Consider the following 17,500-nt stretch of genomic DNA (forward strand, 5'->3'; position numbering starts at 1 on the left):
ATCATGGTATCAAAATACTGCCCAATCACTGGTGAACACGTTGGTATTATTTTTGTGACACAATAGGTTACCATAGCAATACTATGACCTGCTAAAAACACCCTTAATTTCAACTTTAAGCGCTTATATTTCAAAAACGGCTCGGTGAAATTTTTTTCTTATAACAGAATTTTGATTAGCAGGATAAGATGTAACTTTTGGCAAAGTTTAAAAAAATCCTGTACATGGGGTTCAGAGCCACCTAAACTTTTCGAAAAAGGAAAGGGAGGAGGCCAAGAAGGGGTGATACACGCTTCGAAAACACGTAGGTTTTCTTCTCATAACAAGGATAATTGCATTCTGTGTGGCCAGTATACAGGCGAACAACTGCACGATGTCATCACTCTTGCCATTGACTGTAGGGTCTTCGACGGTGCGGTCATTGTTCACAGCCTTCCAGTGAGTGGGTATCGACATTTGATGATTACGCGGGGAATGTTTCATCCCTTACATCGGCAATCAGAGCAGCAAACGGGTCGACATTGTTTGTGATATCTATGTACCGGACAGTCTTAAGGAATCGACACGCAAAAAGAGAGGGAAGGGAGTGAGACGTAAAGTATCAGGCAGCGAAAAGATCACGCCGAAATGGATGCAATTTCTGCGCGATTCAGCTAACAAGAAGGAACTGTTTGCATTCCTGTCAGCTAAAGTTGCTGAGCTCGATTGACCGGAAGAAAAAACAGTTTACGTGACGTCAGGTATTTGTAAACGATGCAAACCTTTTTCCAGTATTGTGTGATATGGAATAAAATCAATTTTGAAAGCAATTGTATGAGGAACTGATCAGTCTAATTTCTTTGTATACCATTTAGGCATTTAGGCCCAATGCAACCACGAGGAGGCGGACACGAGGATTGTCGTTCATGTTCGTCACGCCCTTGAAACTGAGCAAGCTTCAACAGTTCTTGTCAGAACTGTTGAAACTGAGCAAGCTTCAACAGTTCTTGTCAGAACTGCCAACACAGGTGTCGTGGTTATCCTGGTAGGGACGTTTCACCACCTGAAAACAATTCAGCACAACTTAGACCTCTGGGTGGCGTTTGGAATGAGGAGCAATTTCAAGTTGTTGGGTGTTAACGCTATCTGTGCAGGGCTCGGTGAAGCGCGGTCAACATCGCTACCAGTATTCCACAATCCGAGTGGCTGTGACACCACATCAGCTTTCTATGGTAAAGGCAAGTCGTCAGCCTGGCAAGTATGGCTGCTATACCCTTTCTAACACTAACCTTAGAATTCCTCGCCAACAACCCATTTCATGAGCTGACGCTTGACTCCGAGCACTTCAAACGCATCGAAAGGCTTACCATCATCATATTTGATAAGCTGAGTCCCTTTGAATGCATCAACAAGGCAAGGATGGAGCTCTTTTCAAGAACTCCAGAGATATGGACAAGCATCCGCCTGCAAAGGTAATGTGCTAAGTTGTGCTAGCATAAAATTATCTTTCTTGTAATTTTTTAGCCACTCTTTATGATTTTCTTTTCTCCTTTTTGCATTCGCAAAGAATGCCCTCCTGCACCATGCGAATCGATCTGTCTTCCAAGCAGCAATATGGACAACGTGCCAGCTGTCATAGCAAGCAGTTCCCTCTCCCGAACACTTTTCATGGAAAAAGGAGGATGTAAGATGGGTGCCCAAGTGGATAGACATAGCTGAAGTGTCGAAAGCCTGTCGGGAGCTTATCAGGTGTACTTGAAAGGCGCATTCCAACGTTGCTAGTTTGCGAAAGCACACCACTAGAATGCACACCACTGTGCAAATGTAGATGCATCAACACTTGACTTACATACAGCGTACAATTTAGCATCGTGTAGAAAATAGGCAAACCAAAAAAAAGCAACAACTATATGTTCAACGAATGAGTGCAGGAATACCTGAAGCAAGTCAAAGTGAGGCAACAGTTAATGTTTCTGAGCTTTGCGCAGCACTCATTGCCTCGATCGTGTAGAAACCGTATCAGACCATTATGCAAGTCACATAAGCCTAATAAATATAAACAAGGGTTTACGATGTTTATATTCTCAACCGAAGAGAGGATACTGCATCATAGGAATGTGGATCTAAATTACACATTGAAAAGTTCAATGATTAAACAGGAGAGCTACTTTTTTATTTACTCTTGTGACCGAGCGGGGACTGAGTACTAGTCCGTCAATGTCATCAATATTGTCAATATTGTCATCAATGTAGATGACAATATCATGATGTTAGATAAACAAAATAACACAAACAGCGGTGATAAACATTGCATTCCAACGCATTTTTATAAAACTTGACGTTTCGTATGCTAGTCAACACACATTTTCAAAAGTGACCGTTACAACTTTTGAAAACTATATATATCTCGTAAACATTAGGGGTCTGGAACCTAGACTGAGAAAAATGATCTGCAGCAGTACGTGTCTAGACATAATGAGAAGTAATAGCTAAAACAGCAATAACTTCTCACTACTACTATTGACATTAAGGGAAGGCTTTAGCTCTTGAATGAACAAAGTCTTTTTAATTTTGCAGTGAAAGTCAGTTTTTCCGGACGCCAAAATGTCAAAAAGTGATCCCATTTAATGTCGTGGCCAGTGGTTTTCACATGATCAGCAATGGCTAATGAATGGTCACTTTTAGCTAGGGCCTTCAAATGTTCTAATTTTCTATCATGGAGTCTTCGTTTTGTTTTGCAAATGTAGAATTCATCACAGTTCCAGCAGACAGCTTTATAGACGACCTTGGACCTCTGAGATCGGTTCAAGCGATCTTTGTATGGAAAAAAGATTTGATGCGGCGTGTGTTTTGGAATATGATCTTGAGATTGACGAAAGAGTAGAAATTGTATACGCAGGATTTCAGACGTTTCGTGACTTGGTTACTGTGAAGACCTAAGTAGGGTAACACTATTAAGATATCTTTTTTGGGGACTGTAGCTTGAACAGGGTTATTTGATTTGTTTTTACTCTTGAATTCGAAGAAGACAATAAGAGCCCATTTTTAGACATCCTTCTCAAACGCTGTCCTGACAGCACTTTCTCTACATCTGTCTACCGGAAGAACACATTCACAGGCCTTTACATCACCAAGTGGGATTCATTCACACCTCGCAAGTACAAAATCAACCTCATCCGCACCAAGTGTGTTGTTATGTAGAACACTGAAACCAAATTGAAAATTCTCTGGGTTCAACAAAGACAGAGAACGAATCGAACAACTTACGTGGATCTGTGATCAACTCTGCACAGTCTTCAGGTAAAAAAAATAATTGGAAATGTGACAGCCAAGAATTATTTGAAAGAAAGCTTGTCGTGCATTTTGTGCTTCATTATTCCAGGAAAAGGTTCTTCATGTAAACGGTTTGATCCTGAAATTTAGTTTGTTGCAATATTGCACATATTTGACACGACTGAGTTTCTTCTCTTCACGCACGTAATGAAATAGAACGGGTTTTTGCCTCTAATTAATAATAGCAAATATGTCGTTTGTTTTAAAAAATTGTTCGCTGGAAAAGGTGGCCTTTATGAATTCATCATGTTTTATGATATACGAGCTTAACTGGATAGTTTTTATGGCAATAGTAAAGCATTTTCTTGTCAAATTTAAAATGAGGTTAGCGTCTTTCTGGTGTGTTAACTTGATTAAATCGTGAGTTTGTATTTGCCGTCTGATTTCCACTCTCAAAATTACCTCCAGAACCTACCTTTTGCGTAGAATAAGCTTTTAGAATGATGTTCTTGTTTTGCATAAAGCAAGCTAACAAAATCTGTACCTTGCTGAGTTCGCATTTGTTAGCGTTAATAGTATTTTCGGTCCGATGCTTCTGTTTTATGTGGGGTATATTGTTTTGGTCTCCCATCCAGATAATAGAGTTAACTTTACTCAAAGTTGTAAGATGCTTAGAGGGTACGCTTAAACTTGTGGTGAGAAGAAGTTGTGAGGGAACTTGAAAATTATCAACATGTCAGCCCAGAAGGCAATGTTTCTCGCTTCTCTTTTATTTGTTATCCTTCAGAGACTGGAATGCTGTAGTTCAATACCACACAATTCAGTGCCTTCTGATTTTCTGTAACACGTACCACAGGCAACCCAGTGTATTCTTCACGGAAGCATCTCGTTATGTCCAGACACGTACTGCTGCAGATCATTTTTCTCAGTCTAGGTTCCAGACCCGTAATGTTTATGAGATATATATATATTTTTTTATAGTGCAAGTAGGGGGTTCCAGTTAGCTGCAGAGTGCTCGATACGTGAAGTAGAGCGAATATAACGTTTAGAAGAAAGACAACTTCACAGCGTAGCGACTTCAAGTTTCATGTTTGGACAATCATCAGGCTACAGATCTTACATTTGCATTCTAACTCATTTAAAGACCATTCTAATACTCTAGGGGAGCGTGCTATTTTAAGTTCGACAAAAGGTATTTGTTCTTGTGTCTACTACGGAGCGTCAGAGGGAGAATTTAAAACCCGATACAACAATCACACTAAATCCTTCAGGCATAAAAAGTACTGCAGTGAGACGGAGTTATCGAGGCATATCTGGAGTCTAAAGGACAATAACATCAATTACACGCTACGATGGGCAATAGAGTCTTTCGCCTCACCATACAAATGTGGATCAAAGAGATGCGACCTGTGCCTTACAGAAAAGTTGTACATAATAAAAGCAGATACGCGCCACCTACTGAACAAAAGAAACGAGTTAATTTCTAAATGCAGACACAAGAACAAATACCTTTTGTCGAACTTAAAATAGCACGCTCCCCTAGAGTATTAGAATGGTCTTTAAATGAGTTAGAATGCAAATGTAAGATCTGTAGCCTGATGATTGTCCAAACATGAAACTTGAAGTCGCTACGCTGTGAAGTTGTCTTTCTTCTAAACGTTATATTTTTTTATATATATTTTTGAAAAATTGTAACGGTCACTTTTGAAAATGTGTGTTGACTAGCATACGAAACATCAAGTTTTATAAAAATGCGTTGGAATACAATGTTTATCACCGCTGTTTGTTGATGTAAGTTCAGAGAACTGTATACGCGACCTCGTGTAGGTTAAAATGATGATTTAATAAGACTCAATCAAACCTTAAGTACATGTGTCACGCAATAGTACTTGCTCGACGTTCAAATCGATTAACTGAAAACAGAACAAACTAGCGCATATTGTAACTGACATCTTCCCCCTTATAAAAAAGTAAGACGCTAATACGGTACGACAAAAATGGAAAACTACTGATCATAAAAATAACTAGCTTTCGCAAAACATAAAATAAGCGAATAATGTCCAAATGTAACGCAAAATGTTTTTTTTTAATTTTAACACACGAAGTCTGCAAATCTTGCTGGCCGCTTAATATCTCGGGGGCTTGTTCTTCGCACTACTGCGCTTGGAGCAGGGGTAGCTGCTGGGCTTATATAGCTTTCTGAAGTAGACTGTGATACAAGTTCTGGTACAGGTTTTGGTACAGGTTCTGGTCTGGCAGCAGTCGGGTTTTCCTGCGTCGGCTTGAGGTCGTGTCTATTCCTCCGAAACAATTCTCCGTCTGCTTTAACCATATACGATCTATCCGAGAGCTTCTCCACGCAGGTTCCTGCTTTCCATGGCCTTCCTCTTTGTAATGGGGCAAGTCGCACTTCCTGACCGATTTCAAGGTCTGGTAGTACCTTTACGTTCCTGTCGTGATAGATTTTGGCCATTTGGCGTTTCCGCTGTATTTGATGTTGGACTCCTTCGGGGACTTCTGGGTATAATAACTTGGTGCTAATGGGAACCAGTGTCTTGGTTCTTCGTGACATCAGCCGCTGGGCGGGGCTGGTCTGCATCCCTGTGGTTGGAGTGTTGCGGTAGTCCAGTAGACTAAGCCAAAGATCTTTATTGTCTCACTGGGCTTTCTTGAACAAGCTATTCACGACTTTTACGGCTCACTCTACCTTTCCATTGGACTTTGGATAGTACGGGGAGGAGGTCACATGCTGAAACTCCCACTGAGAGGTGAACTCCGAAAACTCTCCACTCACAAACTGCGGTCCGTTGTCGGTCACAAGAACGTCAGGGATGCCGTGACGACTGAACTGGGCTTTCAGGAATTTGATCACGGCTGATGAGTTGGTGTTCTTCAGAAGGTCAACTTCTACAAAGTCTGAATAATAGTCCACCAGGACTATGTAATCCTTGGAATGAAGTGAGAAAAGGTCTGCTCCTAACCGACTCCAAGGTCTCTCTGGGATCTTGTGTGTCTGCATAGGCTGCTGTGGGTTGGCTGTTTGGTATTCTGCGCAAACTTCACACTTGGCCATTGCTTCTTTAATTTGAGTGGTCATATCAGGCGAAAAAATTCGATCTCTAGCTTTCCTGAGGCAAGCTTCTGTTCCAAGATGACTAGAGTGTAAGCGTGCTATCATCTCAGATCTCAGGGAGTGAGGGATGATAATTCGTTGATTCTTAAAGAGGACTCCATTGTGCAGTGTCAGTTCTTCACGGAAATTCCAGTAGTCTCGAACTGTTAAAGGGACTTGGTCTTTCGTGTCAAGCCATCCAATAAGAATAGTGTTCTTCAGTGCTTGCATAACAGGATCTTGTTCGGTGGCCTTCTGTAGTCGAGACAGCCTCTCACTTGTGATCTTGACGGCTTCAAGTGGATTTATTTCTTCTAGCTCCAGCGCAAAAACTTGAAATTCATCCTTCGGCGAGTCTTCTGTCTGCTTTAGGTACGCTCTTGAGAGATGATCAGCAACGTATATTTGCGAACCTGGCTTGTATTTTGCGTTGAGGTTGTAACGTTGCAGTCGTAGCAGCATTCTCTGTAGTCCGCTTGGGGCGGTTAGCAACGACTTTTTGAAGATGGACTGCAGTGGTTTGTGGTCAGTTTCAACTGTAATAGCTTCTCTTCTTGTAATGTACTGGCTGAACTTGGCTCATGCAAAGACAATTGCCAGACATTCCTTTTCAATTTGAGCGTAGCGCTGTTCTACTTGAGAGAGAGTCCGTGAGGCAAATGCCACAGGCTGCCCATTCTGAAGCAATGTTGCTCCAAGTCCTTTCTCGCTGGCATCAGACTGTATGGTTACTTCTGCCGTCATGTCGTAGTATTTAAGTACTGGATGCCTTGTAACGAGTGTCTTGATTTCCTCGAAGGCTTCATCATGCTGGTTTGACCACACGAAGCTTCTATTCTTGGTAGTCAGCTCACGTATTGGGTGTGCAATCTCTGACAGCCTTGGTAGAAACTTGGCGAGATAATTGACAAAACCAAGTAAACTGAGGGTTTTTTGCTTGCATGTTGGCTTAGGCATGTTGCTGACAGCTTTTATTTTATCTGGATCTGGCTGGAGGCCTTCGCTGGTGAGGACATGGCCCATGTAACGTACTTTTGTCTTACGAAGGTTAAGCTTCTTACTGTTAAACTTTAGGTTTACTTTGCGAGCTCTTCGAAGTAGCCTTATCAGGTTGGCGTCATGGTCTGCATTGGCTTCTTCTATAGTATCACCTGACCCTGAGACCAATATGTCGTCTCTTAAGACATCTACTCCGTTTAGATCGCTGAGGTGTTCTTGTAATTTGCATTCAAATTCCTCTGGCGCTGAATTGACTCCAAATGGCATCCGAAGATATCGATATCGGCCAAAGGGTGTCCAGAATGTTGTAAGCTTGCTGCTCCTTTCGTCTAGTGTTATTTGGAAGAAACCATCTTTGGCATCAAGCGTAGTGAAAACTTTGGCTTTGCTGAGTTTTGGGAGGACCTCTTCGAGTGTACGCAACTGATATTTAGGTCTTCTTATGCCTTTATTTAAATCCTTGGGGTTCAGGCAGATTCTAATCTTCCCTGGCTTGGCAACGACCACCATGCTGCTGATCCAATCGCTAGGTTCAGTCTCTTTTACTAGGATGTTTTTCTTTTCAAGCTCTTCTAACTTGGCTTGACTTCTTTGTGAAGTGTGACTGCAATGCGTCGGGGTGCGTGATGTACTGGCGTGACTTCCGGGTCGACTGTAAAACTCGCTTTTCCGATATTTCCAAGACCTTCAAAATTGAAGAATTTTTTCTTTCGTGAGAAGTGGCTTGACTTCACTCATGCTGTTAACTTGTAGTGTTGATTCACAATTTATTTTGAGTAATCCTAGGTTTTCGCATGTTTCGGCAAACAATAACGGCTTGCTTTTCCCTTCGACGACTTGAAACTTCAGGAAATGCTGTTCTTGGCCTTCTCTGTTGATATTTAGTGTCACTTCTCCCAATGGTTTCATGACATTCCCATTGAATAGTCCTAGCTTCACTTTGGTGTTTTTGATAGCCGGATATGCGGTTTGACAGATTACTGACAGATCACGATGTGTTAGCACGTTGTCGCTCCAGTGTCCAACTGACAATCTAATTTTGTCTTGTAGCCCGCATCAGGATCGCAGAATTCAAGCGTTGTTAGAATACGTGCTCCAATATCATGACTTAACTAGCCAACGTAACCACATATATAACCGCAACGCTTTTAGTAGTTTAATCATGTGTTATCTATACGTTAGTGGAAAACCGCTCAGGAAATCACCGTAGTTTGTATAATGGTATTTTGCCAAATACGTGAACTTGATTGAAACTGTATATAGATCACACGCCTTTATTTGAGCATATAAAAGAAAGCATTATATTCAATAAAAATCAGTTGTTACTCCTACTTGTGTGAGATGCGTATGTCCTTACTGTGAACATGACGACATCAGTAAACCTAACAAGCGTGGTGTGGAGCTGTTTCCCTCTTGTTTGTACTGAAGAAACTTCTTCTACTTTGTAGAAAAATTCGTCGGTGTCAGTGTCTGTTTCTTGTTCCTCATCCGGTAACTCTGTTAATCGTTTGATCGGACGTTTATGGGATGACTTGCATACCGACGCGAAATGATTAGTTCTTGCACGATTTACATTCGTGCCCAAATGCTGGGCAGCTTTCCAGTGAATGCCTTTGTTTTCCCCCACAACGGTAGCATTGATAGCTCTTTGGTTTAGGATGCGCTTCGTGACGTTTCCTTTGGTCTGGTGATGCGTCCCGTGTTTTCTTTTCAGGGGCACCCAACGAGAATATTCCACTTAAACATAGCATTGTGAAACGTTTTTTGGTATTTAACGGTAAATATGGGCATATTTTTATTCCCTAAAAGTTTTTCATCTGTTCGGATTTCCTAGCTGAAAGTCTAGTGATCCGAAAATTATAGGGATCAAAACTTACCTTTTCGAAAATTTCAGCCAGAAAAAAAGCTCCCGAAAATTCTAGGTGACCTTTTTAGGGTAAAAATCCGTTAAAAATAAGCAATTATACCAGTTTTTAGATGTTCGAAAATCCTAGGACAGGTAGGCAAGCAAGAAATTTTACAGCAAATGTTCCGAAAATTCTAGATCTCAAAGCGTCTTCCGAACAGATATTTACCGAAAATTGACGTTGGGTGCCCCTGTCTTTTTTCCACTGAAGTTCCTTTGTTGCCTTGACGGCTAGAAATAGCACGAACATCTTCTGTTTTATGATAAAAGGCGTTGATAAAAACGTTGAAACTGATCTAGATAACAATTATTAAAAACTGAATTTTCGACTGCAACTGCGGTCTTCATCAGAGTGACTAAAATATGCTGTTTGAGAGTAATATGCTAAAACTAAAATAAGAAGTTACTTTATTCCCTGGGGCTTCAATAATGTCTTATAGATCGTTTTCACTGTCACGCAATAAAAAAATAAATCGAAAACCATCCAATGAAAAAAGTCAAGAATTCGTGATGTTGCAGAAGATAAATGAAGAAGACACTTCTCCAAGTTTTAGGCCTGTGCGTGTCCCCAAACTTCAGATATTCGTCGAAATGTTTCGCTGAAATTTACAGAGCCCAGTATGAAAACGCCATGTTGGTGTACGTCTGTGGTACACCAATATGGCGGCCAGAAAATAGTGTCAACATCTGTTACTTACTTTGGCTATCTAGGCGAGTGATCATCTGTACTGAACAAACAGCTATTTACCTAAGCACTTTTCCTAATGTTTTAAATTCTAAACAGGCTCAAAACCATGAGATAAATATATATTTCTCAATAAACTCGATCGTCGCCTCATGTCACGCACCGCCATAACTCAGAAATTCAAAATGCTCTGGTTTCCGAACGAAGCACGCTATTGAGCTTTTAAATTGCAGATGGATACAAATTTACCGCCTCTTATGCCTGATGAGGATAAAAACTTTCGTGGCTCTTTAGTTTTGGATTTCAGAAAATGATGACGTCACGTGAAAACGATCCATAGACAGAAGGGAATGGCTTCCGCTCGTTCACCGCATTTTTGTCTATTGTGGAGTGCCATGATTCCAAAAGATTCTTTTGAACCAATTATTGACATTCTTTTCTAGAATTTCCACATAGCCAGTGTCAATGTCATGGTCAGTGGTTTCGGCGTGATCTTTTAATTTATTGCCAACTCTTTGTTATTATTAGTTCCTGGTTTATGCTCCCCGCCACGTGAATTCCATGATCTCTTTGTTTCCCCAATGTATGTGAAATCACACGACCGGCATTTAACCTTGTACACAATGCCTTTTGTTTTCGTTTCTTTTGGGCGATCCTTTGGTTTCCTAAAATAATGGGCGAGTGTTAAAATAGGCTTGAAAGCAGTTTTTGTGTTCGCTTTGTTAAGCACATTTTTGACTTGTTCTGAAACGCCCTTTACGTATTGCAAGGTAGCAAAAGTTTTTGGCCGCGTATCTGTATCTTGTATTTGGATTGCAGCCGGTGGTCTGGGAGCCCGACATTTCTCAATGAATTTATCTGTATAACCATTAATTTTTAAGTCATTAATGACTTGTTGTCGTTCTTGATCTTTTTCTGTGTCATTGGATGGGATGGTTTCTGCGCGGTCTATCAGGCATTTAACAACCGCACGTTTGCTCTGGGCGGGGCTATGGGACGCGAAATCCAGGTACCGTTGGTATGAGTTGCTTTGCGATGTACGCTAACAGTAATGTTTCCCGATCTTTCTACTGTGCTGCGTGTGTCAAGAAATGCGATGGTTTGGTGGTTTTAAGATGAGACTGATGGAAGTTCCACCGTAAACTGTATGTTTGGGTTGATCGAGTTGAGATGGTCGTGGAAAACTTGGATGTCTTTAGTCTTCAAACAAGCACTCGAATCATCCACGTATCGTTTCCACCACCGTGGTTTGATATTTGACGTGTTGAGAGCGATTTTTTCAACTTCTTGCATCACCAATTCTGCAATGGCGGCACTAACCGGTGATCCCATCGCACAGCCAAATACTTGATGATAATGTATGCCTTCGAACGTAAAATAACTGTTCGTCAGTACAAACGTCAGCAAAAACATAATCTGGCTTTGTGTTAGTCGTGTGTGCAATTCCCATTCATGAATCTCGCGTAACTTCCGGTCGACAATATCCAGTGCTAGGTCTACTGGGATGGAAGTGAAAAGTGCAGTAACATCAAAAGACATTGCAGGAAAAAAAAAAATTGCAGAAAAAAAAAAGTGCAGTAACATCAAAAGACATTTATTCTCCTCGGACTTCATAGCTTTTAGCTGCTGTGTGGCGATTTCGCTTGATCGGCAGATGTTTAAGGCCCCATTCATGTCTAGATTTTCTTCTTTCAGTAGACGAAGTTTTGTTGCGTGGTCTCTGAGTAAACCGATCACTAGACGATCTCTGATGAGTTCTTCTGTTATCGTGCCGAACTGACAGGTAGAGGCCGCTTTTCGTAGACGATTGACATAACTATCCACGGTTTCACCTGAGTTCTGTTGGCACATGTTAAAAAGATATCGCTCGTATACGACGTTTCGTTTCGGCTTGAAGTAGGCTTCTAATGCTTTAATACACTCGTCTATATCTTGTTGTTCTTCCGTAGTAAGTTTAAGGTTTAGAAAGATCTGTAAACATTCCTTGCCCAAAGCGGAGCGAAAAGTGGCGAGCCGAACCTTTTGTTCTTGTTTGTCGAGACCCGTGGCGACTTCGTAGTCTGACCATTGTTGCTTGAAAAACTCCCAGTTGTTTACTAAGTCTCCCTTGACCGTCATTGGGGAGGGAATGGGAAATTGTCATGTGAATGAGATCGATCGCGGGGCGCTGCCCGCTGACGCGCTTTCTTCTGGCGGTGACATATCTTCACTGTTTCTTGTTTTGAAGTGTCGTATCTTGGATGAGCTTTGCTACTGATGAGGTTATACGCTGTATAAAGGCGTTTGTTTTGTTTTGGTTTTTTCTTGTTGTGGATTTTCTTGTTTAAACTTCTGACACCATGATGTAAGTTCAGAGCACTGTATTCGCGACCTCGTGTAGGTTAAAATGATGATTTAATAAGACTCGATTAATTGAAAACAGAACAAACTAGCGCATATTGTAACATTTGTGTTTTTTAAGAACAAGAGTTTATTAGATAAACAATTTAACCCGTTGGCCTATTTGTTTCGTGTTCCAAATTTGATAAAGCATGACAACATGTCATGTGTATGCTTCGGTGAAGCATACACTGGCTTGCTTGTGGTTCGTGTTATTAGACGTTTATTAGAGTTTATTAGATAAACAATTTAACCCGTTGGCCTATTTGCTTCGTGTTCCAAATTTGATAAAGCATGACAACATGTCATGTGTATGCTTCGGTGAAGCATACACTGGCTTGCTTGTGGTTCGTGTTACAGAAAATCAGAAGGCACTGAATTGTGTGGTATTGAAATACAGCATTTCAGTCTCTGAAGAATAACAAATAAAAGAGAAGCGAGAAACATTGGCTTCTGGGGTGACATGTTGATAATTTTCAAGTTCCCTCACAACTTCTTTTCACCGCAAGTGTGCCCTCTGAGCATCTGACAGTTTTGTCCCTGAAGTTATCCCTGTCCGGCGGGGTTAGTGTCGGGATGGGAGACCAAAACAATAAACCCTTCATAAAACAAAAGCATCTAACCGAAAATACTATTAACGCTAACAAATGCGAACTCAGCAAGGTACAGACTTTGTTAGCTTGCTTTATGCAAAACAAATATTGATGCAAAAGCAAATAAATATAGATTACTTCATGGTAGGTGAGTGCGTACGATTTTTATTCACGAGTTGTGAAGGATCGCGTAAACGAACGAGTGAGCGAAGCGAACAAGTGAGTTTAACGATCCTTCACAACGAGTGAGTAATAAAAATCGTACAAACGAGCCAATCATGAAGTAATTTGTTTATTATATAAGTACAGAGATCATAAAGTTAACGAGGAAAGTGTTAATGGCGAGGCTATCAAACCACCGATCGTGAACAAAAGTCCTAAACAAATAGCAAAACATTTTTGAAATAAAAGACATCTTTACCTTCCATACCTCGCTTGAGAACTTTTAAAACTTTTTAAGATCTTCTGAAGTATTTTTGTGGAGAAAACTAAGCAATAAAAGACCACAAACTTTGAAAACCATACACAAGTCGGCCGCCATGTTTACAAATTTTACTGCCGTTGTCGGTGCACAGGCCACCCGCGCCAAAGTTCAACATCATATTAGCCAATCGAAACGCTGATACGACAATTTTTCACTAGTGGAAAATAACGATATAGCCAATCAGAGCGTCGATCCGTCGTTTTTCACTAAGTGAAAAAAATCGTATGACCAATCAGCTGGCTTCTCTAGCGTGCAGACTATTTTCATCTCGATCCTTTTTGGTGCGTAAATCTCGGTACGTATATAATAAAAAAAGTTACGATCAGCGACAAACATTTTGGGAGATTTTTGCTACGTTCAAATAAATCGCAAAATCGAAAGTGACATGGCCGGAATTCAGTGGGCGCCGTGATTAAGTTACCGCGGAATGTTTACTCGCCAAACAGTGAAGCATCTGTGTTAAATGATGGCAAGATACCGGGTTTTTGTAAGTTTCTTTTTCTGTCAAGTGTTATAAAGTTTGACAATGAAATGAGCCAAGTCAAAACAAAGATCACAATCGCCCAAGTCTTGTTTATGCAAAGTCAAAATTTACTCTCCAAGACGCGTACGACGTTATTTCTTCTAACCAGGTAATTCCATCATTTTGGAAATAGCAGCTACTTTATTATTCAACTGCGTCACAATTCTTCACTGATGTTGGGGCTCATTTTGTTGAAACTCAAGCACGCTTCCAACAGGCCTGTGAACCCTTCCTGCTTACAGAGCAATACTAAAAAACTTCTCCCATATCACATTTCAACCTTAAGCTCGAAAATTCAATACACAACACGATATTATAATTCATAAAAGGCAGAAAATACCACAGAATCCTTTTCCAGCGAAAAATTTATTGAAACAAACAACATATTTGCTCTTAGAGGCGAAAACCTCTTCCTATTTCATTGCGTGCGTGAAGACAAGAAACTCAATCGTGTCAAATTACCATGTACTTCAGGTAAAGACAGCTCACTTTGATTTCGGCTCGACGGGCGATAGATTGTTGTTGAAGTCCATTACTCGATTCCACCGCCTGTATATCCAATTGACTTGCCATTATTGAGCTTCATAAGGGTATATTTTGTCCAAAGATCCACTAAAACGCCATTCGCGTTACATGACTTTCGACGCCATCGCCGGTTAAGTTAATCGTTCTACTGCGTCCACCAGAGAAATCTACGCATTTCCCACTACCCTCTCGATCCTAAGAAATTACGCGCAAAAGGCTCTATGCACAAAGACACCACTTAGCAGGGGAGTGACAGGCAAGACTCTTACCGACACGGAAAAATAAAATAAAATAAAATAAATTAAACAAACAAACTAAACCCAGACCCCAACTGGGTTTGCCATACTGGCAACCCAGTAAAAATTGAATATCCCATCATAAGCCAGTGCTTGTTGTGATGGGCACCGCTTCTAGCATTGATAGGTAGGTGGTAAGGAGTATCTCTACCAGATTTTGTGCTTTAATTTTTTCACGATCTTGCCAAAATCCTGGCTTAAGAGACCTGACTATATCTCATAAGCTACGATTGCTTGTCTACTTTTTACTGAGTTTTCCTTCCTTTTCAGTCAGCCAGAGCAACTATCATTCACTTGCAGTAAATAAATTTGCTGTTTGACGAAAAACTTACCAAACACAGTAACACAATGCAAAGAGCCATATTCAACTGTCAGCCTGAAACGGATTGCTGGAGGAACTTTTCTGTACCTCGGCAAACTGTCGAACGAAACACTGACGAAATAACCTTTGATCGTCTTGTTGTTGGGCTTAACTGATGCGACCACAAAGACCTCTTTCTATATCTGCAGTGTCCTTCACAGGCGTAATGAACTCTAATGTGCCAAGTGAACAAATCTCTGACGTCAATTTACATCGCTGATCCGTTTGGACTGAAATGGGGTCATCGTGGGGTCATTTCACTTAAGTTTGCGGCACGTTTAAAATTAAGTTTCGCCGTCTCTGTCTTGTTGCATGTTGTGATGAGAACGTAGCTAACATAAATTTCAGATTTTGTTCTCATATCTTACCTGTTGGCATTTGACTTTACAAGAAGAATGATGCGAAGTTGTGATGTGTTGTTGGTGCTTTGGGCGATCTTGTTCTTGTGTAGCTCCGCCAAATGTAAGTGTTTACAGATTTAAGACAAAATTGTCGGTTCTCATTTACTCAGCGAAGAATGAAAGGTGGCATAGAAAGAAACAATTTAAGAGCAAATCTCATCTCAGCGATCGATTACGACGGTAAAAGACCGTTAAGAATTATTCTCTGACAACACATCCTGGGACGATGCCTTCAGCAAAGCTTAGTTAATTGAATCGAAGACAATTGACCTTTCCACGGTTTTTTAAAGTTTGTTTATAGGCCATGTAACGAAAACCCGTCGATATTGCTAGAAAGAGCGCCCAAAAAGTAGTAAGATATCCACGTCTGGGAGTCCTATCTTGTACTATCACAAAGTGATAGCTTCACCAAGTCTGGAAATTTTACAAATGTTTGTAAAATTCCCCGACTTCGTAGAACCATATTTTCGCTATTGTCCAAGATGTGACTCTCAGACTTGGCCATTTCATTATTTTTTTAGGTGCTCTTCCCAGCAGTCTCGATAGATTTTAGCTACCTGGTCAAAATTAAAAGTTGAAAAAAACTGTGGAAAGGTCTTTTGCATAACAGCACAAAGCTGGCATTAGAGAACCAAAATGGTAATGTAATGGTAATGATTTTATATAGCGCATTTTCTATTATCATATTCAAAAGCGCTTTACAGGCAAGGGATCTACGGGTGAGATCGGACATCAGCAAGATATCGCCTCAAGTCGATCCACGGCCTCTCTGTAGGCGTTTTTAGTACAGTGTTTAAATTTTTGAGATTAAGAATTTTTCAGGGTCTGTTTATAACCAAACGTCCTGAAACCGCAAACTGCTAGTGTACGTTGTTCACGAATCAAAAAGTATCCCAACAGATCCGTTTGTTGAATTGTTTATCAATCTTTCTCCTCGTATAAAGGGTAGAGATGAAATTACTCCAGATAATTGTATCATTTTGGAGGAGATAAGTACAGGAGGTGAAATGTCAAATCAGTAAAAGAGCATTATCTGAAAACTGTTGGTTTTTTCCTCTCTCTCCTGACAAAACAAAGGTGATTTATTTATCACTAAGAAGGCTGTATTCCATCTTCTTGAGTAAGAAAATAATGCACCGTAGAGGTCTAGATAGAGTGTGTTCAGTGGCTCTTCCTGACTTTCGCGCATCCACGTCACCAGTTGTTTGAAACTGTATGTTTTTAATCAACGCATCACGGCGAATTTATTTCTTTTGCGCCAGATGATCTTGAGAGCCCTGCCTACAAAAACAAGACAACAAAACGAAACAAAAATAAAAATTAAGACTGATTCGAGGTGAACATTTTCATGCCGGCGGGTCTAAAACACAGGTCACATTCCACAGGTCACTCGTTGCATGTCATTGTTTTATGTTTTGGAAAGTAACCAAAACCCTCAATTTGGCTAACCCTAGGGTCCTTAGGCCTAGGGTTAGCCAAATTGAGGGTTTTGGTTACTTTCCAAAACATAAAACAATGACATGCAACGAGTGACCTGTGGAATGTGACCTGTGTTTTAGACCTGCCGTTTTCATGCGTTGTGTAAACGCTCTGTCATATTGAATTTATTTCACTCTTTCGAACCTCAGAAGCGTCTGAAACAAACTGCTGAGATTTTTTTAGGAGCAACAGATTAATCTTGGGTCAGACTTAACATCCCCATTTATTTTAATATTGTTTTTAGCTTTCGCAATGCGAAAACCCATGCTTTGACGACAAATAGTTTCATATTACTAAGAAATAAGAACGTTACTCTGGTTGAAATTGTATAAGAATATGTACAATGTTTTAAAAGTCCCAACGTTTCGGTTGAACCTTCAACCTTCATCAGGGGAAAGTGAAAAAATAATTCGCAAAAAACACGTTTCTTTTAGTATGCCAAAGTCGAGTCTATTATTATTGAATTCTGTCCCTCAGGGCAAGATTTAGAAATTCGTGCGGCAAA

General features: G+C 40.5%; 2 protein-coding genes and 1 pseudogene across 3 annotated transcripts in view; 2 read left to right on the top strand and 1 right to left on the bottom strand.

Moving 5' to 3' along the window:
• LOC137971842 (uncharacterized) overlaps window positions 1-15,282 on the bottom strand; it is a 45,951-nt gene extending 30,669 nt beyond the window's left edge. The window contains 1 exon segment of the mRNA XM_068818591.1: window positions 15,087-15,282. Coding sequence (XP_068674692.1) covers window positions 15,087-15,116 — 30 coding nt within the window. The 5' untranslated portion in view covers window positions 15,117-15,282.
• On the top strand, window positions 1,088-1,823 carry LOC137971323 (uncharacterized; annotated as a pseudogene).
• Window positions 15,283-15,365: 83 nt separating the features above from the next.
• LOC137971214 (uncharacterized) overlaps window positions 15,366-17,500 on the top strand; it is a 15,233-nt gene continuing 13,098 nt past the window's right edge. Inside the window, exons 1-2 of one of the 2 annotated variants that reach the window (XM_068817987.1) lie at window positions 15,448-15,577; window positions 16,038-16,155. Coding sequence is in view for 1 of the 2 variants with exons in the window: in XM_068817986.1 (XP_068674087.1) it covers window positions 15,511-15,577 (67 nt within the window). In the remaining variant the exon portion in view is untranslated. Of the gene's footprint in view, window positions 15,578-16,037; window positions 16,156-17,500 lie in introns of both variants that reach the window. The other variant, XM_068817986.1, reaches the window with a different exon arrangement.

The sequence above is a fragment of the Montipora foliosa genome, chromosome 9, assembly GCF_036669935.1.
Source record: "Montipora foliosa isolate CH-2021 chromosome 9, ASM3666993v2, whole genome shotgun sequence".
NCBI classification, from domain to species: domain Eukaryota; kingdom Metazoa; phylum Cnidaria; class Anthozoa; order Scleractinia; family Acroporidae; genus Montipora; species Montipora foliosa.